The sequence below is a fragment of the Neomonachus schauinslandi genome, chromosome 2 (assembly GCF_002201575.2).
Source record: "Neomonachus schauinslandi chromosome 2, ASM220157v2, whole genome shotgun sequence".
NCBI classification, from domain to species: domain Eukaryota; kingdom Metazoa; phylum Chordata; class Mammalia; order Carnivora; family Phocidae; genus Neomonachus; species Neomonachus schauinslandi.
Window position 1 is genome coordinate 168,136,631 of NC_058404.1, and position 23,121 is coordinate 168,159,751.

The 23,121-nt window shown below is 38.5% G+C and overlaps 1 protein-coding gene across 1 annotated transcript in view; it reads right to left on the bottom strand.

The window, feature by feature from the left end:
* Positions 1–554: 554 nt before the first annotated feature.
* The window catches only part of GRXCR1 (glutaredoxin and cysteine rich domain containing 1), a 212,683-nt gene continuing 190,116 nt past the window's right edge, over positions 555–23,121 (bottom strand). The window contains exons 3-4 of the mRNA XM_021701661.1: positions 9,614–9,679; positions 555–734 (exon numbers count right to left, since the gene is read on the bottom strand). Of these exons, the coding sequence (XP_021557336.1) occupies positions 555–734; positions 9,614–9,679 (246 nt within the window). The remainder of the gene's footprint in view (positions 735–9,613; positions 9,680–23,121) is intronic.

Consider the following 23,121-nt stretch of genomic DNA (forward strand, 5'->3'; position numbering starts at 1 on the left):
CATCACCAAGAAATCCACCTGATAACATGAATGATTTATCATTCATGTCATGAGCTCCAAGACTGTTTTACAGCTTTAAAAAATTCTACTAAGTATAAATATGATCATATTCTTTTCCACTATCCAGAGCTCTCTTTCTCTCTGTAGCAGAGATACACAGAAATGCGTTATGCATCTCGGGAGTTGGATTAACTCATTCTAGACAAGAGGGTGACACTGCAATAGGCACCATTAGACATATTTTGTCTTCTCTTCAGGAAACCAAACACATTTAACAAATCAGAGTTTGGATATCCTGGAATGCTCCTGGGCACTCCATTAATTTCAAGTAGGAACCAGGGTCTAGCACAGGGCATGGCACATCGTTGTGAAACAAACATTTATTTAATAAATCAATGAAAACGGCCACAGCAAAAATTCAAAACAAAGGCAATTACAATAAACAAGGTTTACTGATTAGTCCATAAACATGACCTTTAAAAAAAAAAAAAAGTATAAACCATACAACTGACTTTGGTAAATAAAACGAGGTGCTCCCCGGGTGGGAGGTCCACCTAACCAGCACAGCTCTTACAGCGCTGAAGACCATTCTCGTTGCAGGCCGTACACTTCAAAGCTTTGAACGAGTCTGTAAAGCAGTTTCGAAACACTGACATCTTGCTCCCGTGGCAGACGGAGCACGGAAGAAAGCCAAAGCCTCCACAGGAGGGACACTCATGTGGATGCTGCACTCTCTGTAGAGGGACAGGAGAGGACAGAAAATGCGTTAGCATGAACAACTCAATCAGCCTTCCTGTCATTCTGTATTGTGGATGGTCGTAAAATAATACTGGCATAATATGGCTGTGGACTTGAAATCACCGACCATTTATGCACATAAGACCCAGGGGGAAAGCTCGCTGAAGTTTCCCTTATTATCCCATTGACGGCCGTCTATAGCACAACCTTGGTTTGTGAAGGCTGGTACATTTTAGGTCAAAGGGTCCATATCCCAGGAAATCTATCATATGAAAACACATATTTACAAACCAAGCAATGCAGGAAATGGTTCTTCGCATTAGGGGAAAGTACTGTAGCTTTCCCTTTAGTATCTCTTAACAGTTTTATATCTTTGTTTATAGAAGAGTATCACTAATAGTGACTCTGGAAAATCAGAAAACTAAAAGCTGAAGAATGGAGAAGGCACTACCAACTGAAGATTTGTTGTTGTATTGCACACTTGAATAATGCTTTGTTTTTTTAAAAGCACTCTCAAATGCCTTATTGTGTAGAATCTTTCCTTACCCCATCCTTTACACATACAGACACCTTCTACTGCAAAACAGATAATTCAGGCATCTTTACCCTCATTTTATACTTAAGGAAATAGGCATTGAAATCTTAAGACATTTATCTAAGCCCATAAAACTTCCCACAATGGCTATCCGCCGTTCTACCTCAAGTAAAGATAGAATACCCTCCTACTAGAATAAAAATAACTATGCGGTATGTTGAGGATAATATTTTGAAAATTATTCACACACATTTCTATTTGCTTCTTTGAGCACATATCCTTTGCTGGAGTCCACCAGTGGTATCCATCAGCTGTGGAGAGATTAGGACGGAGTCATTACAGAATGAATACAGAAAGAAAAGTGAATTAAGACCAAGCTTCTGACTTGCAAAATAGGAGTCTGCAGCAATCTTTGAAAGCTTGGCTTTGTGAAGAGAATAATTGTTAAAATAAGATTGGGAAATATGAATCTATACATACCCACAGAAACACACTCAGACAAACATATTTTACATACACATATGTATGGCTGTTCTCTAGAGACTCACAACTGCACATAGTAAAGTCTCCAAAGCACCCAAATGAAAAGGAACCTGATTAATTAGTTTTAACCCACCATTTTCCCAGGACATACAGCTATGATAACCCTTTTCCCAGGAAACAACTATAATTCTCTCACAATTAGTACCTTAAGGAATGCACTTTGGGGAACAAACATTAAGGGCATGATTGCCTGAAAATTTGTATGTTCCCAGACTCCTTTTCAGATACACATTTTCTCTATATAGCAAAGTTCACTTGAAATTACAGTTTGACTTAGCTATTATAGCAAGATGGCAAAATACATATAATATCTCATTTTTAGCGGCACTTTGATGGAAAGTAGTGACTGGCAAGCTGAATGAAACAAACAAGGAACTTTATCGAGATTATACATTCAAAACTGTCACAAAAAGTTAGATTGAGCATGTACAGCAATCTAGTTACTGTGTAGGTGGGTTTTTGTCATTCCTTTGTGCAAGAATTGACCAAAACATGGTATAGTGAATTTATAATCTTACATAATATTAAAAAGTCTTTAGAAAAGCCCCTTCTTTAGGAAATGAAGAAATTCCTTCATAGGAAAAGGAGCTACTTTTAGTAGCTCTCAGGATAGGAAATGAAGGGAGTTTAAAAGCAAATTATAGGAGAATTAGTAAATAATGGTGTTCTTGTCAAATTTTAGAAAAATATGATAAAGATAGGCCCTTGACATTCACTAGAGCTATGCTAGAAGTTTATATCAAAAATATATAATGACTTGGGGGTGCCTGGGTGGCTCAGTTGGTTAAGCGACTGCCTTCGGCTCAGGTCATGATCCTGGAGTCCCGGGATCAAGTCCTGCATGGGGCTCCCTGCTCGGCAGGGAGTCTGCTTCTCCCTCTGACTCTCCCCCCTCTCATGTGCTCTCTCTCATTCTCTCTCTCTTAAATAAATAAAATCTTTAAAAAAAAAAGATTAAAATATATATATATATATAATGACTTGCACAGCAAGAGCCCTGACTTGTCAGAACAGATGTTGGGCTGGCCTAGGTCCTAGAGAAAGGACCTGCAGGACCCCTGAGTCCAGGACTTCACCCATTAGTGCTAGATTATAACTAGGTCTGGGTTCCAAGTCGAATAGGGTTATCAAATTATGCAATTAAAAATATGACATGCCCAGTTAATTTGAATTTCAGATAGACTACAAATAAATTTTTGTATAGGTATGTCCCAAATATTGTCAAACTACGGAAACAGCCCAAGTGTCCCTTGATACTTGAATGGATAAAGAAGATGGGGCAGATATATGCAATGGAATATTACTCAGCCATCTAAAAGAATGAAATCTTGCCATTTGCAAGGACATGGATGGAGCTAGAGAATATTATGCTAAGTGAAATAAGTCAGAGAAAGACAAAAACAGTATGATTTCACTCATATGTGGAATTTAAGAAACAAAACAAATGATCATTGGGGGAAAAAAAGAGAGAGAGAGGCAAACCAAGAAAGAGACTCGTAACTATACAGAACAAACACAGTTATCAGAGGGGGGGGGGGCGATGGTTTAAATACGTGATGGGGATGAAGGAGTGCACTTGTTGTGATGAGCATCAGGTGTTGCATGGACGTGTTGAATCACTATATTGTATGCCTGAAACTAATATTACACTGTATGCTAACTAACTGGAATTTAAATAAAAACAACAAAAAAAGAGCAAATCCCATGGTCATTCCTCTTTAATAGTAGTTTTTAACTTTATTTACATCCATGCTCGTCTCCAATAACATATTACATGGGATCCCCAAACCTAAAAGAGGTAACATGATAAGTGCTGTGACTGAAACAGAAGTGGGGGGGGCGGTGAGCAGGTCTGGAGCTCCCACTGCTCTATTAGCCTCCAGGAATCTCATTCCTATTAAGTCATCCAGCACAATCTACTCCATTTGTTCTTCTAATAAAAATAAATAATTCAGTCGTTTCTAGCTGTCTCCTTCAGAGAGCACTTTTGTTATAATGTTATACTTTCGTCAGACTCTGGTTCCAACTTAAAAGAGTTTCAACAAAGAGAAAAAACTGGCTTGGATTCGATGTATTAGATGCAGCTAAATAGATGGTTCCGCCCTCAGGACAGATGTTGAAACAGCTAGAAAAGTCCCCTAAACAATGTTCTAGGAAGGAGGAAGAAGGAATAACCGAAGTTAACAATAGTTATTATTCATAGCAACAAAACAGACTTTCTCTTTCAATGAAGAGATTTACTGCAGAAACATTGAATGTGAAGCAATCAGTTCTTCCATGCCCTGTAGCCCAGCAAAGCAAGAAATTATGCAGACCTGGGTGAGACTAACACACAGAAGACTGAGTCTACAGAATGGCCATTCTTTGGAATGGGGGTTTGGGTAGAGGCATGTCTCTTTGGGGTGGAATTCAAGAAAAAAGGAAGGAGAAGTCATCCTCTCCTTTTACCTATTTCTGTTCACATATACTTGGTGAGAGACTTTAAACAAATAGATACTCAGCAGGTGAGACACTTTCATGTATTCATCCATTCCACAGATATTGAGTGTCTACTTGCCAGACACTGTACAAGGCACTGGGGATAAAGCAGTGAGCCAGACACTTTCCTGTTCACTTCGTAGTAGCTCTCAGCCCTACCCTTAGGTCTTTGCATAAGTCTACTCCATACTGCAATCATCTGAATTGAAACACAGAACTCCAGAGTCTCTAACAAAGGACCAAGGGGACAAGGATAAAAGGGGAGAACTCATGAATGGCTATCAAATAGATTTCCTTTGTAGCACAAACTCAAATTCAGAAATATAAAGAGATTTTCCCCTTATCTAATATAGAAACATCAAAGGCTTTCAGTGTCTTCCTCGAGATTAGGAAATGAATATATTTATTATTTTTAATCTCAGATTGCCCACTCCTATTCTAGTAGAGCTTAAAAGACTCTTACGTATTCCAGCAAAGAGGAATTAACTTATCTGAGTTTCTGTAACCATAAACCTCATCATCCAAATTGTCTATGGAGCAAATTTATCCACATAACAAACTGTCTAAGAGTGCACACTTGGCATATAATCATCTCTGGACAATTTACCTCTGTCTGTGTATTTTGTTTTAAACTATAGTCAACAATTTAATTCAGCAAATGCTTGTTAAGTGCCTGCTAAACACCTCTGTCTGATCAAGCTGCTAATAGACACAATCTTTCCTGATAATCAGAGTGTCCAGCACCCTCCATTTGCAGACTTGAGAAAGAAGCCACTGAACAAAATGCAGACACAGAGGAAATTTGTAGCTTACTATCCTAAATGTGTAAGTCTTAATATATGAGTCCGATTCTTGAACCCAGGGTGATGGATTGCCACAGACCTACTTAAAAAGATGTTCAGATTTCAGAGAGAGGCAGACAGGGTACATGGCCTGATTTCCCAGGTGAGTGGGTGGTGCTCTCCTGCTGTGGTCTATGAATACGCCATGGCCACCCCCAGCAGGAGGGGCAAGGGGCGATCATCCAGAACTCTGCTTCTCCAGGGAGGGTTAGGACAGTTTCTGACAGCTCCAATGCCCTGTAAAAATACCCATAGCATCCTCCATGTGTAGCTGAAAATCTTACTTCTGTTCTTCATGAACAATAAATAAGTAGTCACCAGCCCTCAGGGGAGAGTCAGATTTTACAAGAAAAAAGTACAGGAAATGGACACTATGTTGGCAATCTCATTAGAATGACAAGAATGTTTGTTCATATCTTTAAAAAAAATAGCGAGGCTAAAGCTTACGTGGAGCGTCTCTACCATCTGCAATCTTTAATTCAGTATCTGCCATAATCAGGTGTTTGTTAATACATCTCAAGGCTCCCCTGGCTTTCTCTGTGTGGACTCCAGCAGGATCAGCTATCCATCATGGTTATTGTTTAGGGAGAGCCTTAAACACTTCTTTGCTTCTAATCTCCAGCTTGTTTATTCATATAAAGGAATTCATAAATATATAAATAAATTTTACTCAAATGGTCTTTTCATTTCATCCTTCTCACCCAAGCATTATCCTACATAAAATACTGAAAACTAGGACCCGAATTATGAGGACCAGGACAGTCATTGTCTACCATGTAGCACCAAGTAACAGCAAACTAGAACCTCGCAAGATCTGTCTGGGTTCTCTTGAAAGTTATAACCAATCTACTTATCTTACAGGATGCCCCACCCCTAGTTTCCAAGAGCCTAGTGTTAAAATCTAGCATGTTCCCTGGACCTAATGCTCTGTCTACTTGAGCCTTAGGTCTTGCCACATATGGTCAGATTTCCCAGACAACTACATGCCACTTAATTTGAGAGTCATGGCAGCATAGATTCATGCTTAAGACCATGGGCTTTGGAGTCAAGGTGATTAGAAGCGTGAATCAAACACTATGTGTAAGATCTTCAGCAAGTGATCTAATCCTCTGTGCCTCCATTTCCTTATCAGTAAAATGAGGATAATAACAGAACCCAACCTGCTGAATTATTGTGAGGTTTCAATGACTCAATACATGTAAAACATCAAGAATATTACTTGCTACCTAGTTAAGTCTCCAATGTTTCCAACCTCATGAATATTTAACTCCTACTCTGCTGCCAAAAGTCAACTTGAAGAATGGGATGGTTTTAGACCTGAATCTTGCATCCCTTATCCACTTTTCTTGGCTCTTCCAGTTGCCTCTCCTGAAGGTCAGTATCATTACCTAGGTTAGTGAGCCTTAAGCCTCCTTCTCAGCAGAGTTTAGGGCTTTCTTGGACAGCTGCAATTTCTCTACCAGTTTTGTTATATGGGAAAAGCAGCCCAATAGAGTTATAGCACCTTACAGCAACTACAACAGCCGAAGCCAATACCATACAATTCTTTTCAACATCACGAATAGTCTTAAATATTTGCACCTTATTTTTGTCATCTGTAGAATGGAGACAGACTTAATGAAGAGGAAAAAATCTTCTTTCCAAAATTCTTTGAGTCTATAATCCCTTAATTCAACTTGATTAACACCATCATGCTATATAAATATAACCTTTCTCTCTCAGCTCAAAGAATAAAAGTCCATGAACAGCTAAGCCAATCATCAATCTTTAAAAAGAATAATGAGAGAGATTTACCCTATATGACTCTAAAAGATGCTGTTAAACCACAGAAATGAAAACAGTATGACATTGGTACAATAAGAACAGACTATGGAACTGACTAGAGAACTCAAACCAAGATCCAAGTATAAATGGGGATTTACTATGATATAAAATTGGCACAACAAAGCAATGAAAAAATAGTAGATTATTTAATAGGTGATTTGGGGAAACTATCTCATCATAAGTAAGAAAATGAAGGGCAACCCTGTTGGGACCCTTCTCACTCCTGAGAACTTTTTCTGTATCTTCACTTAATAAATTTCTATCACTTCACTAACAAAAAAAAAAAAAAAGAAAGAAAAGAAAAGAAAATGAAAGTGCATTCCATATGAATTAAGACCTAGATGTGAAATGTTATAAAGTTAATAGAAAGTAATACAGGATGATAATTATGTGAACTTAAGATGAAAGTTTACTTCATTATGAGGAAGAATGATCAATTTGATTATATCAGAGGATTTCTATTGGATGAAGGACATCATGAAAGAAACTGAAAAAAGGAAAGGAAATATTGACAATGACTAAAACAAACAAAAAATTATTTAGAATACAGAAGGGGCTTCTGAAAACCAACCAAGAAAAAAAAGACAATTCCAAGACTTTTAAGATGTAAGGTGTAAGAATACACAATTCACACAAGAAATTTAAAATCTAACAAGCATAAATGAGATACCTAAACTCAGTGGTAATCAGGAAAATGTAAATTAGAACAAAAGGGCAATATATATTTACACCTATACCCTAGCAAAAATTAGAGAACAATACATTAGAGAACAATATAAAAGAGTAAACAATGCAGAAAGAAACAAATAAAAGAATGTGGGAACACACTAAACTTCTTTCTCTACAAGAGGGAATATCTGCAAGGTGCAACCATTTCAGAGACCCATCTACCTGGAAAATTAAGTGTATGCTTAAGCAATTTCTACTCCCAGAGAAATCCATAAGGGAACATGTTCAAGGCTGTTCCTGGCAGCACTGTTTGAGAAGGGTGTTGAAGGACATCGGGGTATCCACTGGTGGAAAAGTAGGTAGGTAAAAAATAGTGGGTGGTCACCATGGAGCTGCACTGTCCAAAACAGGAGCCACTGGCCACATGTGGCTATTTAAATTTAATTTTAAATCAAGTAAAATTAAATAAAATTAAAATTTCAGTTTCTCAGTCACACTAGCCATATTATTCATGATAGTAGTGGTTATAAAGTGCTCAGTAGCCATATGTAGCCTGTGGTTCCTACTTTGGATAATACAGATATAAAATATTTCCATCGTGGAGTAGTTAGAAGAAATGGATTAAATGTTCATACAGTAACATAGATGGTCCTTAAAAACATAGCATCTAGTGAAAATAATTTGCAACAAAATTAGGTAAAGTACATAACTGCATTACATAAATTAAAAATGTACACAGAAAATAATAATACACTTTAACCCAGTTAAATCATTTAAATAAAAAGATATGCCAAATTAATGGTTTCAAGAGGTTGGAGTCGAGTATAGAGACAAAAGGAAAAAATAAATCCATACATACAGATTTTCAAGCTGAGAGGAGTTTCAAACTATGGAGTACCTGCCCTCATTGTATTTGTCCTTTGGAAAAGATCACAATATGAATAAGACATGACTCCTAAAACCAAGGCATACATAGTTCATTTGGGACATGAGTCAAATAACCAAAGAAAAATAATACAAAAGTCAAAAAAAATTTGATAAGCATCCAACAAAAAGAGAGTTATAGGAATTCCAAGGTGAGAGAGACCAGGAATGATTTGGGGAAGAAGGGATACTCTATGTTGGTCTTGAAGATGGTGGAAGGAAATGAGGAATTGGACCAAGAGCATTCTAGTCAGACAAGACAGCTTGCACAAAGGAATAGTAGGAAAAAGCCACAAATAGTTCTCTCTTTCAGGTGAGGTACAAAAAATGGTAGAGAATCAGACATGAGGTCAGTAAAGGAAACTAAAGCAAGAAGAGCTGGTAGTGGCATATAGATAGATACTGGGTGACCATATTGCCCAATTCACCTGGGAATGTCCTGGTTCATGTGTGCAGGCCCAGAACAATTACTAATAGACCCTTTTCACTCTCAAAGTGTCCCAGTTTGGGCAAGAAAACATATGACTTTCCTACTGATAGAGAGAAACAGGCTGATAAAATAGTTTAGCGGAGGGCTTCCTGGTTCCATATTGATTTGATACATTATATATTTGAACCAAGCACTGCTCTGATGCTATAATTATAAAGATTGGAACAAAATTAAAGTGTGCACTTTTGGATAAACCATTTTTCTGTAATCTTTAGAAATGATAAGCTGGTCCATGGGAAAAATAATTTAAATGAAAAATTGTAAATGTGCTTCAAGACAATTGCCTGATTCTGAAACACCTCATCAACATCTCTATTACAAAGAATTAGGCTCTAATAATGCTGACTGGAATTCTCACCTAATAGTATGAGGTTGGGAGAAGCTAACACCAAAGTCACTCCAGCTGGAGCAAACCTAATGGCAGGTGATATCAAATTAAAACTACCACACGTATCCTGTTCCATATTTGTAAGAACATGAGGAGAAAAATGCAATTAGGAAAACTCAATTACAATCAGAATGTGTTTAACATTTTGATTACTAAAAATAAGTTGCTAAAAGCACAATTACCTCAATTTTCGTTAAGAGGTCTTGCAGTTCTCCTGATTCATTCATTGACAAAATTTTCTCAGCACCCTATTAACAAGAAAGGGTTGGGGGGGAGAAAATCCATTTTGTTAGTATTGGAGGAAACAAAGTTCTAGCCAAGAGAGAGCTTAACCCACAAGATATGAACACCATTCTTCCCTTAAGATCTAAGTAAACTTACAACCAGGAGGCCAAAGAGGGGAGGAAATTTCTTTTTCCCTTCACATATTCTCCCATTTAGTAAGGCTTAGTGGGAGCAGAAGGAAGACTGCCAGCAGGAGGTGAGAGCTGGGAAGCCCACAACTGTCAGATTACATCCAGATATGGAAGGTTCCAGCACCCCGCCTCGGAGTTGTTCAGTTCTGCCATCTGGAAAAGGAGACCATTGAGCAAATTCCCAGCCGGGGCTGTCTCCACCCTATTCCCAGCAGTGCTGACATGACCCTTCTTACAGTCATGGATGTAAAGATAGCAGCAGCTAATAGCAATAATGAAATTAATAACCACTGACACAAATTAAGCACGCATTATGAGCCAGGCAGCCAACATCATCTGATTAGAAGTGGTAGACTCTATTAATAGCACGAAGTGAGCCTCGGTGAGATTAAGCAATAATTCCAAGGCCACGCAGAAAGCAAGCAGAATGGGAATTTGAACACAAGAAGGGAACTCACCCCACATGGAAGGAATCGCGCCATTTGGAACTCCAGAAATGATTCAGAGCAGGAGAAATCTGAATGCAACCCTGAGCCAATCCCAAACTTGACCATGAAACCGAGAACAGGGGCAATGTTCACACTTTCCAACAAACTCACAGTGTTTCTTCCAACTACCGCGTTCTCCTTTCCTGCCCAGCCTCTTACATTCTCCTACTCGATTTCCCAAAGTAGAGGCGTACAGAAGGAAGGAAATTATTTCTGATCAAAGGCAGAGACCATAACAGTTGCTGGCACAGAAGAGGTGTTGAATCAACTTTTGGTTAATCAACAAGACGGGGAGAAATAGCATCACACAGTAAATGCTTCTTGGATTCCTCTGCGCACTGGGCAGGGTGGAAAACTCAAAGACTCACTTAAAAAAATTTAAAAGGTCTTTGTACTTAAGAAGGTTACAATAGATTTTTATGCAAACACCCAACAAAGTAAGCCACAATGTAGAATGGAAAGGGAAAGTGTCAAGTGGGTGGTGCAGAGAAGGACAGCGAGGAAATCCTAATATGGGTGGGAAGGATCTGCTTATTGAGGGCAGAGAAGGCTTTCTGAGGTTAGTGGCATTTGATCTGGACTCTGAAGCTTAAGGGAGGTTTCTAAGACAGCGTAGGCAATTTTCAAACAGGTGTAGAGGAGCCTTTAGTTCTGGATTTTATTTCAGTTTATCTTATAAAACTCATGTCATCTTAATCACCATCAGAAATGTCAACTTGATATATTAAAAAGTACTATGAATGAAGATGCAGGGTTCCAAAGGATATATGTAGCTCTACAGGGCAGGTTATATTCTTTTACTTGGGGGTGGCTTGGCCAGGAGTACAAAGAGACACACCTACAGTGGGAACCAAGGTAACAAAAGCAGCAAATAAAACATGAAATTCTAAATCGTAGCCATAACTGGTAATATTCTACTTTTGCTGCATTCTATTTCTTTTAAGAGTCAGCTACAAGCTAAAATGGGAAAAGCTCCTGGGGAATCTCATCCATGAGCAAAAGCAGCGAGGAGAATATATGACTCATTTTTCCTCAATGAAAGCACATGCACCATAATGACCCCAAACAAAATGAATATCCCAGAGAAGCTATCACACATCTGCTTCCCAGCACTTTTCTTATCTCAGCTGTCAATGAGCCTTAGTCAGTTGTTTAAAATACAATGAATAGGCCAGGAAAGGACTTCTCATTACCTATCAATACATGCAATTTGCCCTGCCTCAGCCAAGTAATTCCAGCACCATCAATAGTGCAAGAGCAGGTTCTGCATTTCAATAGAAACACAGGCTTTGCTCACATTAAGCAATATACCTAAATGCATGATAGTCACCTGCTCTTCAAGACACACCTGGGGTCTGGTGCATAGGTGGTGGGAAAAATTCTGCTCTGTACCAGAGACCTGGGAGCTGAGTACTTGGTGCTTTCTCAGCGGCTACTACTCAGTATAGCCTCCACCCACAAGTCCACCTGGCCGGCCCTCAGATCATTTCCTCAGAATGAGCCCTCTGCTCTTTTGCCAACTACTGAGCAGAAACAGTAGTCAAAGTCCCCCGCCTCCCCACTGGGTCCCGCGTCCCCAACCTCCACCTGACCCTGTCCTTGCCGAACCTAAGTGCAAGCATGTAAGTCTACCATTCAGTTCCACGCAAGTAGAACTTAATTAATCTTTCTCTTCCTTGGCATAGTTTTCCAAGACTTCCAGGATACCTATGGAAATATTTCTAATGTATTTTTCAGTGATTCAGAATTTTTTTCTGAAAATTAGTACAATCCTGAAATTAATGATAATAGGAATGTGTGGGGTGCTTTATAGACACTGGCTCTTAATCATCAGTGCAAAGTAAGCGTTATTATCTCATTTTTTTAAATAAAGAAAATAAAGTTTGAAGAAAATAAGGAACATGCCCCGCACCTTTTAGTTCATCAACACAAAGCCTAGCCAGATCTTGAATTCAGGTCACACTGCCTCTAAAACCTGCACTCTTTCCATGATGCCATGCATGCTGTCTGCTCATTGATACAATTTATTAGTGAAAAAAATGCTACAGATAAATCCTAGTCTGCGGAACATGACCGTGTATGATTAGGATTCCCTGTTGACAAGGTGCCCAAGAAAGTCAAGTGAGTGCAAGCTTTCACTGCAAGGACTCTAAACAATTCATTTGAATGTGCCAGAGAAGCTAAGGAACATCCCAGTTTCTTTCTTAAGTCAGTGTCATGCCTTATTTGGTTATTTCAAATACACTGCATATTCCAGGAAAAGACTTACTTCATTATCAACTTCAATACATGAAATTAGCTCTATTCTCAAATTCTTCCCACCTTAAAATTCTGAGCAGTGAGCTGTGACATGCGAACAAACCACTTTATTTTACATGTAACAAGCTTCTCAGATGAAGATAAGACACTCTACATAATCGTTCCTCATATAAATCACCAAAAAGAGACTCACACCTTCAAGGAACAAGAACAAGTTGAGAAAAGTTATCAGCCCCTTGCTGATTAGGACTGCCAGACACTTACCCATCATTTTTGATCCATGAATGTGCAAAAACGTGCCACCATACTCATTCATACTTATGTTCATTCACCTATTTCCACATTCAACACAGTTTGGAGCCTCCATGATGGGTTAGGCACTGTGCTAAGTGTTAGAGATATAAACAATAAACAAACAAACAAAGAGGCTCCCTGTACTGAGGGAGGTAAAATCTTTTGGAGGAGACAGATGTTAAACAAAAGATCACACAAATAAATGTAAATTTATCACTGTCATAAATACCACAAAAGAGATGTTGGTACAAGATGTTGTAAAAGTATATATAGTAAGGTGTAATTAACCTAATCAACAAGATTAGGGAAAACTCTGTGAAGTAATGATTAAGCTGTTATCTTTATGAAAACGAGTAGGTAACTGAGCACATAGATAGAATGAAAGGAAGGAAATTAATTAGGGAAATAAGACTACCAAATATCATATGTACACAACTTTTTATGGTCACCATTTCCTTTGATCCAAAATGAGAAAAATTATGTTCAATGAAACTTCCTATCAGATTCTGCATAGTATTTTGGATTGGTGCCCTGGAAGAAACATAGGGAAGATACCAGGCCACAGTGTGAGCAGTCTATTTTACCAATAAGCTGAGGAGAACATAAAGTTGGTATAAGCCAGCTTAGATTCATCATACTCTTCCAGATCTCTGTGAAGAGTTGTAGGTCAAGGGTTTCCAAACATCATCATTGAAAACCAAAATAAACAAATACAAACACATAAGTACTTTTTTCTAAAGAATTACTTAAAGTCACTCATATAGATTTTAGCTGTCTCCAGGCTGATGGATCTCCACGCTGATATCCAGGCTCTGCGAGTCCACATTGAACACCCACGTTTGGAAACCATTGACCTGAAATTTCTGAGAGGTCCAGAAGAACTAAAAAAAAATGTTCTCATTAACCAAAACCAAACACAACTTTTAATGTATATATACATATAAGCATATTGTGTGTTATACATATATATTACATATTATTTTGTTTTAATTTTTATTGACACTTATTCACATACCACTTCATCTTACTAAGAAAGTTGCTCACAATACAAGATCCATACAATGATATAATAAAATAAAATTTGAATAAAAATTCAGGACATAAGAAATGTCCTAAATACATTTCAAAATGATAGCTAGGATTGAGCCTTAAATTTAATTCTAAGCCAGCTCCTCAGTTGAGACAAAGTTTTTCTTAGCATGGTCGTCAAACGACGCAATGCCTTACCATAATACTTTAGACAATCTGGCTACTATAATAAATAACACCCCTGCTTTTTCATTAACCATAAAAATATAGTCTCCAAATAAATACCAGCACAGAAGTAGCTCTTGACTCAAGTTTTCATCCTTCCTGCTGGCTTCAAGCAGGCTCCTTTTGCCTCTCGCTTAACTACCTCCCTGCCATATATTTTTTTCTATTTTATCAGTAAACTGCTTGCTGAGTATCTTCTAGTGACTGGGATGAAACCCAAACTCCTCAGCATGGTCGACAAAAACCTCCACAATCTGGTGGGACCAGCCCTTCCAGCCCTGTCCTTTAATACCATGGACTCCCGATACTCTGAATCTCTCTCCTTCTCGTGGACATACCAGGTCCTTCCATGAGATAATGTGCCATTGCCCATGATCTGTACCTTTGCCCAAAGTTTCTTCTATCCTTCCCACCCTCTCCTGGAAAACTTCTCGACGTCCTTCCAAACCCAAACAAAATGTTACCTTACTGATGAAGCTTCTTTGATTTTCCCAGACAAAAATCAGTATTCCTTCCTCTGGGCTCTCAGACCACATTATGCCCCACTGCACAGCGAGCCCAACAGTGATTACAGGGGCTACGACTTCTTCACAGACCCAGTGCTTTGTGTGGTGCACCAGAGACACTCAATAAGTATTTGCCATATTAATGTCTTCAGCCGTTTTGTAGTAAATAGTAGTAAATACAGCATTAAATTCCAAATGGCTGTTTCTTATGATGAAGGCTGATTTAAAAAGGACAGATAAGCAAAGGCATAAATCAAAATGCACCTTGGTGGAGGTAAATCTGCAAGCTGATTCGATTTGATGATAGAATGCCAGACACCTAGAGGAGTCAGAGGAACGAACACGGTGTAAATGCTTTCTCCTAACCATCACTTCTTTCAGCAGGACACTTGATGGGAAGTGAAGAGAAAACCACTGCAGGCCACACTCTGATGAAGACGAGGAGGCTAGGACTCTCTAGTGTCAGTTGCTAAAGGATTTTTCTGCTGTGTAATCAGGAGAGCAGATGGCAGGGTTGGCATTCAAGGAGCTCAACCAGTACCTAGCACGGTGACTGCCAAAGGATGGGCTCAATAAATGTTTGTTTCTGGGGCTGCCATGCCCACCAGAACAGGAGGTTACATCAACCCTGGAGACAGGCCACCTGAGCCCTGCTGACAAAGGCAGAATTTACTTTAGGAATCAACTCTGGATCATCTCCAGTACATGAACAAACTCCATTGAGACCCTGGAGTTCTACACCAAACACTTAGGCCTGGAAAATGTTCAAAGCAGGTGTAGCGATATCCCTCCAGTGTCTTAAAAAACACAGTAAAACCTCCATAGAGAATCTCATTCTAAAGAGCACGGTTTTCCTGTGTCCCTGGCAGGAAGAATAAAATGCAAAATTGACTATAAACTAGTTGACTTGTTTTGTGTAATTATATAATACTGACTTTGGGGTTTTAAAAAATGCCTGCCAAAGACAGTGATTTAGGTTTTGGGTAATTAATGCCCAGCCACTTATTTTCAGTGTAGCTATAAAGAACAATTTCTCATGGAGGCCAATCTTGATCTTTTTATAATAGAGCCATATCACCCAAGTAGATGATCATGGGGATATATTATTCTCTTTTCTATGCAGAAGGCCATCTCTCTTGTTCCTTTATTTATTTGTCCTTATTCCTCTAAAATTAATATAAAATCATATAAAAGTGACATCAAGTCACTAGGTTAAAAAAAAAAAAAGATAGTATTAGGGGCTGAGCTAGAAGCCAGAAGATTGTTTTATTTAATAGACTTAAGACTATTACCTACTGTGTCACAAAATTCTCTGCATAAACTGATTTTTAGAATGCAGTGATTAAGTTCACCAAAGTTTTTTTTTAATTCAGATATAATTGATATATTACATTTTACTAGTTTAAGGTATACAACATAATGATTCAATATTTGTATATGTTGCAACATGAACACCACAATAAGTCTGATTAATGTCCATAACAGCACATAGTTATGCATTTTTTTTCCAGCAATGAGAACTTTTAAGATCTACTCTTAGAAGCTTTCACATACACAATGCAGTATTGTAGGCTATAGTTACCATGCTGCACATGACATCCCCAGTATTTATTTATTTTATAACTGGAAGTTTGTACCTGTTGGCCCCTTTCCCCTATTTTGCCTCCCTGTCCCACGCCCACCTTTGGGAAACCACCAATCTGTTCTTTGTACCTACGAATTTGTTGGTTTTTTTTTTTTTTTCTTTAGATTCCACAAATAAGTAAGGTCATACAGTATTTGCCTTTGTCTGTCTGACTTCCTTCACTTACTAGCATGATGCCCTCAACTCCATCCATGTTGTCAAAAATGACAGGATTTCAATCTTTCTTATGGCTGAATTATATATATATAATACATATGCATATCACAATTTCTTTATGCATTCATCCACTGATGAACACTGAGGTTGTTTCCATGTCTTGGCTATTGAAAACATTGCTGCAGTGAACATGGGGGTGCATATACCTTTTTGAGTTAGTGCTTTTGTTTTCTTTAGATAAATACCCAGAAGTGAAATTGCTGGATCGTATGGTAGTTCTAGTTGTAATTTTGTGAGAAACCTCCATTGTATCTTCTACTGTAGCTGAGCCAATTGACTTTCCCTCCAACAGTGCACAAGGGTTCCCTTGTATCTACATCCTCACTAACACTTGTTTTTTCTCGTCTTTTTGATTATAGCCATTCTAACAGGTGTGAAGTGATATCTCACTGTGGTTTATATTTGCATTTTCCTGATAATTAGTAATGTTGAGCATCTTTTCATGGGCCTGTTAAACATCTATATGTCTTCTTTGGAAAAAAGATCATCTGCCCATTTTTTAATTGGATTGCTTATCTTTTTGCTATCTAGTTGTACGTGTTCTTTATATTTTTGGGTATTAATCCTTTATCAGATATATGATTTGCAAATATTTTCTCTCATTTGGTAGGTTGCCTTTTCATTTGGTGATGGTTTCCTTTGCTGTGCAGAAGCTTTTTGTTTTGATGTAGTCCCACTTGTACATTTTTACAACCAAAGGTTTTCTGACTAAGACTCCAGATTCAATCCTGGTGCCCCCACTTACAAATTAATTAAACTTAGACAAATAAGGTAAACTCTTTAAGATTCAGTTTCATTTGTAAATTGGCTATAATTATGTTTATAGTGTTGTTGTAAAGAATACACAAGAGGGCGCCTGGGTGGCTTAGTTGGTTAAAGCAACTGCCTTCGGCTCAGGTCATGATCCTGGAGTCCCGGGATCAAGTCCCACATCGGGCTCCCTGCTCAGCGAGGAGCCTGCTTCTCCCTCTGACCTTCCCCCCTCTCATGTACTCTCTCTCATTCTCGCTCTCTCAAATAAATAAATAAATCTTTAAAAAAAAAAAGAAAGAAAAGAATACACAAGATAATATGTAAGTCTAGGACACTGTATGACACATAATAGGAATTCAATAAATGGTAGTTTACTATTATTATTATTATTGAACTCTTTGAGAAAATTTGTAATTTAGGATTAATTCTGAGTGCACAAAATTTGATCTGCAAACATTTCCTATCTAGAGTCAATAAATAATAAAAGAAAAGTGGAGATAACAGGAGTATGACATTGCTTTTGGATGATGCCACCAAAAGTAAAGAGAACACAATAAAAAAAAAAAAAGGAGGTGGAGTGTCAGACAAACTGGGATGAAAGTGGCTTATTAAAAAAGGTGCATGTGATGTGATGAGCACTGGGTGTTATACATAACTGATGAATTGCTGAACATTACCTCTGCAACTAATGATGTACTATATGTTGGCTAATTGAATTTAAATTGAAAAAAAGAAAAGAAAATGTGATATGAAATTTGAAGACTCTCTAGCTAAGTTGTAGAATTGCTAATGTATTCTTCATTATGAGAGATTTAACTAGCTTTCAGCTAGGGCTCTCTGGAAAGTCAGAAACTAAGGACAGTTAGTGAAAAATATTACTGAAAAAAACCAAGTTGATTATTTTTCTTGGATAACATGGATATTTAATCGCTCAGCAGGAAAAATATATGAGGAAGATCCACATGGTGAGGGGAATTGAGAGATATAATTAGTTGATCAAAATGTCAATTATAATTTCATTAATAGGAGGGAGCTCCTACTTAAATAGGCCTAAATCCCAGATGGGATCCAAGGATGTTTAGACATGGACAGGTGACTGAAGAATCATCATTGAAGCTTATGCATTCAATAAAAATTACTCTATCTTTCTTATTATGAGCTTAGTGAAATTATCATCCCTACCTAGTTGCTACCTAGAAAGACTTTTCTGCAGTGTTCTGAAGTTCAGGGTCATGAAATGAAACAGATGTCCCATTTTTATAAGGTACTATAATGCTAAAGAGTCATGAGTTGTCTCATAATCGTTCTTTTTAAACTCACGAGAATAACCCAATGCAGCTTTAAACTTGGATGCCCAGAGTTTAATTGAGGAGCATCTAATGAAAGGAGAATCTACAGAAGTGTGGACGACATTAAGCAAACACTTCACTTGGTGAAACACCGGGGGTGGGCAACAATGAAGTTGTAACTACTCCTAAGTCTAGCAATCTTGAGGAAGGTATTATATGACAGAGCCTAACAAAAGAGGTAGCCATGGGAAGGGGGCTGAGAGGAACTCAGCAACTGCCCGAATTGCACCTAAGCTTGAAGGGAGCAGAGAACATAAATAGCCTCTCTATCCAGCCTCACTCAGATTTCCCCCTTAGCCTCCCTCTGAAGTCAGAAGGCAAACGATTCTGCGTCTGTCAAGTTTACCTTTCTTTGGCTCAGAACAGGCCAGTGAAGGGGAAAGAATGGATCTGGAAGGGAAAACAGAAAGTAACCAGCCCACCAGCCATGAATCACATGATTCCTTTCATTCTAATGGAGTCAGTCGCTGTTTGAGTCCATTTATTATGTGTCTTCAGAACAAGAGGATAAGAATATGAGAATCTTTCTGTAAGCCTAGGGTGAAAGGAAGTGAATCGAGTGGGTAACAAGGTATGTTGGAAAGGCTGAACGGCTGGAGTTAAAACTGTGCGTTTGGCCACATATTAAATCCTGTCCCTGCTACTTATTTGGGTGTGCAGCTTGGGCAAGGACTTAAGCCCTCAAAACCTCAGTTTTCTCAGCTATAAAATGAAGAGAAAAATATCACTATCGGGTAGAGTTGTAAGAAATAAATGAGATAAAGCATGTGACGTGCTTAACATAGTACTAGGCAGGCACACATAGAGCCTTAGTAATGAGAATCATATTTGTTTATTTTTGTTGTTTTCAGCAGACTAGTAGAAGTAATGGATTTTCCACTGAGCCTAATTCCAAAGATCTATTTTGAAAGCCTCACTGTCAACTGTTTTCTTTTTTAAATCAACTGCAGTGACCTCCTTATTGTGGAACTATCCTCCTTCTATTATTGGTGAGGAGAGAATATTAATTACCCCCACTCCACTGTCACTATCCATTCCCTTTTTAGTCAGAGAATCCTTTGAAATTTATTTATGCACAGCTTATAGAGAAAGACTGTTTTCTCCAGCCTCCTGGGTAGTTAGATGTAGCCATGGGACTGAGACCTTTCCAGTGAGATGTGAGCAGAAGTGATGCGTACAGCTTCCAGGCCAGACTCTTAAAAGCAAACAGATCAGGGGCGCCTGGGTGGCTCAGTCGTTAAGCGTCTGCCTTTGGCTCAGGTCATGATCCCAGGGTCCTGGGATCGAGCCCCGCATCAGGCTCCCTTCTCTGCAGGAAGCCCGCTTCTCCCTCTGCCCCTCCCCCTGCTTGTGTTCCCTCTCTCGCTGTGTCTCTCTGTCAAATAAATAAATAAAATCTTTAAAAAAAAAAAAAAAGCAAACAGATCATCCTATACTTATTCTTTTTACCTTTTGACAAGCCTGAAAAAATGTAATGGAGGTGAGCCATTTTTAAACAGGAAGTGAGGACTCACCCTGAAGGGAGGTGCAGTGAGATAAAAATCTCTCATGGAGCAGAGACAATCTATACCTTTGGACCCTGCCAGCTCAGACTTACTTGAGAGGCAAATAAATATCTACCTTGTTTGAACCAATAACCTATGAGTTGTATAAATGGTGGATAAACACATAGATACATAGATATAGATATACATACATATGGATGGATGGCTGGGCAGACGGATGGACAGATAGACAGATTTACGTAGGGATATAGAGACAGAGACAGAGATAGATAGAGATAGGATGAGGATGATGTTATAGAAGTGAGTTGGAGGCCAACATAAACTCCTGGGTACTGTCCAAAATTTAAGAATTTTTTTTCAGCCGTTAAGATTTAGGAAAAGAAGTAAAACAGGATAGCAATAATAGCCTTGTCCAGAGAGATATCTTATATATATTTTTAGACTCTTTACCCTTTCTTTTAGGAACTCTCCCTGCCAGAAATTTCTTCTCTTTGGAGAAGAACACCGAGGAACTATTGTGTAGGCAGGTCAGGAAGGATGAATAAAACTCAGGTCTCTAAATCTGGACTAAGAACAAAGCCCGGTACTCCTTTGTCATTTCCCTTTGTCTTGGCCTTTGTGGCCTCCAAAGAAAGCAAGCTCGGGATTTTCTCAAAGTTATAAGGCTCCCGTGATTCATCTCTTGAGAAACTTGGTTATTGCAGGGGTAGGACAATGCCAGGAGCACAGTTCTTAAGGAGTGGGGGAGGGAGGGGTTTGAGCAATGGCCCTAAGTGAAGCCTCTAGTAGTCTATTGAGCACCTCCCATTGACCATGTGCTCTACAAGCATTACCCAATTTAATCTTTACTGTATCCCTGCAAAACATTTTTTAAAATCCTAAGTTTTAAAATAGGGAAACTGAGACTCAAAGAGATTAGGAAAGTATTAAGTGTCACAGGAGTACTTGTTCAAGATTGTCACACAGCTAACAGTTGTCAGGGTCAAGGTTCACATCTAGATCTACCGGGCTCCGAAGTCTATGTTTTTCTTCACTGAACTTCACCTTTTCCCATATATATACACATACCTCTAAGGGATGCTATGAGAATAAAGCATGATACTAACATGTTAAGCCACAGTTTAATATAGAACATAGCAAACGCTCAATAAATAATGCCCATTCCTACTACTATTCCTATAACCTTTATTATTATCCTCACGTACCATAATATTAATAAATTACAAATTTTGCCTAATGTTCAGTGATGGTAGATGATATAGAACATAGTTTTTAGATCTTGTCATTTCTTAGGTCCCCTAGACCATTTCAGCATTTCATTTATGCCTTCAGGGAAGGCAAACTTCTGCTATAAGGTTCTGACCTGTGTATCTCCTATTTGCCTTCCTGAAGCAAAGAAGTAAATGGGTGGAAATAGAGGCCATCTGTCAAAGGAAAGGTCTGTTTTGGAGCATCCAGAGGGTAAATATGTAGTGTTCTTCTTTAGAAGATGGGCTAATGCAAAAGTCATCCATGAAATGACCATTTACCTTACCAACCATTTAATAAGGCAAAGCACGGTCATAGGTACAAAATAATATGCTAATACTAAAAAGATGAAATAATCTAAGAGAAATGAAAGCATACTTGAAGCAGTAAAAAGTAAAATAAAAAAGTAGATTCCAAGAATAAAAAGAAATAATATAATCAATGAAAACTAGATAAAATGAAGCAAATAAAAACTAGGAAATAGATATTAGTGAAATAAAATATTATAACCAAAGCCACTGCAGACTAAGAAAATTAAGATAAAGAGAGCCCCAGAAACATTTTAAAAATAAAACAAAATGGGGGGAAAAAAAACATTAGAAAGTAGAAAATTAACCAGTTACGGTATTATGAGGTATGAGAATAAAAGCCAAAGAGTTTTATTAGCATGCATAAAAGAGGTGGCCTCCAAGGCCCGGAGCATAAACCCTCACATGGAAACTACCCAGGCTTTCAAAGCCAAAGCACCAAGTTACTAAACTATAAAAAGTACCACCAAGCAGCCAGTTCCTCTACTCAGCATCCTAGCCATCAATCTTGACTCCACTTTTCATCACCTCACGTCCACCCCAATCAGGAAATCCTGTTGATTCACCTGCAGTGTTCAGTTGGAATCCACCCATTTTTCATCACCTCTACGGCTGATATCCTACTCCAAGGGTTGGCCCTTTCCCTGCTTTTATTCTTGCATGCATCCACTTCTCCGCTCCATGGAGGCCAGAATAATATTCTATAAAGTCAGAAGGGTCACTTCACTTGCCATTCTCCTGATTAAAAGCATTGAACACCTCTGCCTTCCGTTTATATCAGAAGCCAGATCTCATACCGTGACCTATAGGATCCTGTGTAGATGGCCCCAGCTCTCTGACCTACCTCAGTTTCACCTCGGTCTCAAGCTCACAAACTTCCCACTGGGCTTTCTTCCTATGTTCTTTTAGCTCCTAGAACAGGCCAACTTTTTCTCGTCTTAGAGTATTGGCCTATGCTCCAGGGCACACAGTCTCTACCATCAGAATGCACAACTCCCAGGATCTCTTTATGATGGCCTCATTATAATGCTCCGAGTCTTAGCCTCAAGTCCCAGATCCTTAGACAGACCTCCAATCACCCAAATTAATTAAACTCTTTTTCTAATTATTACCAATCCCAGATCCTATTAACTTCCTAGAAGTTTACAATCTGTAATTTAGTACATATTTATTTACCTGCTCATCTCCCCCAGTAGAATGTAAGCTCCATGGGAGCAGAGACAACAGCTATGTAATTCAACACTGTGTGTAGCTGGCACCTGGTGTAGGACTGGACTCCTATTAGTTTCTCATAAATATTTGCTGAATGAAACACCATACTGTGGGTGGGCTTCCTTTCCAAAGCTTTGGACTCCCTAGTGGGTAAGAATCCTCAAGATTCTTGGACAGAAAGCAGGATGCTTGGTCTCCATGCCCTTCACCCACATCTGGCCTCCCACTTGCCCATGA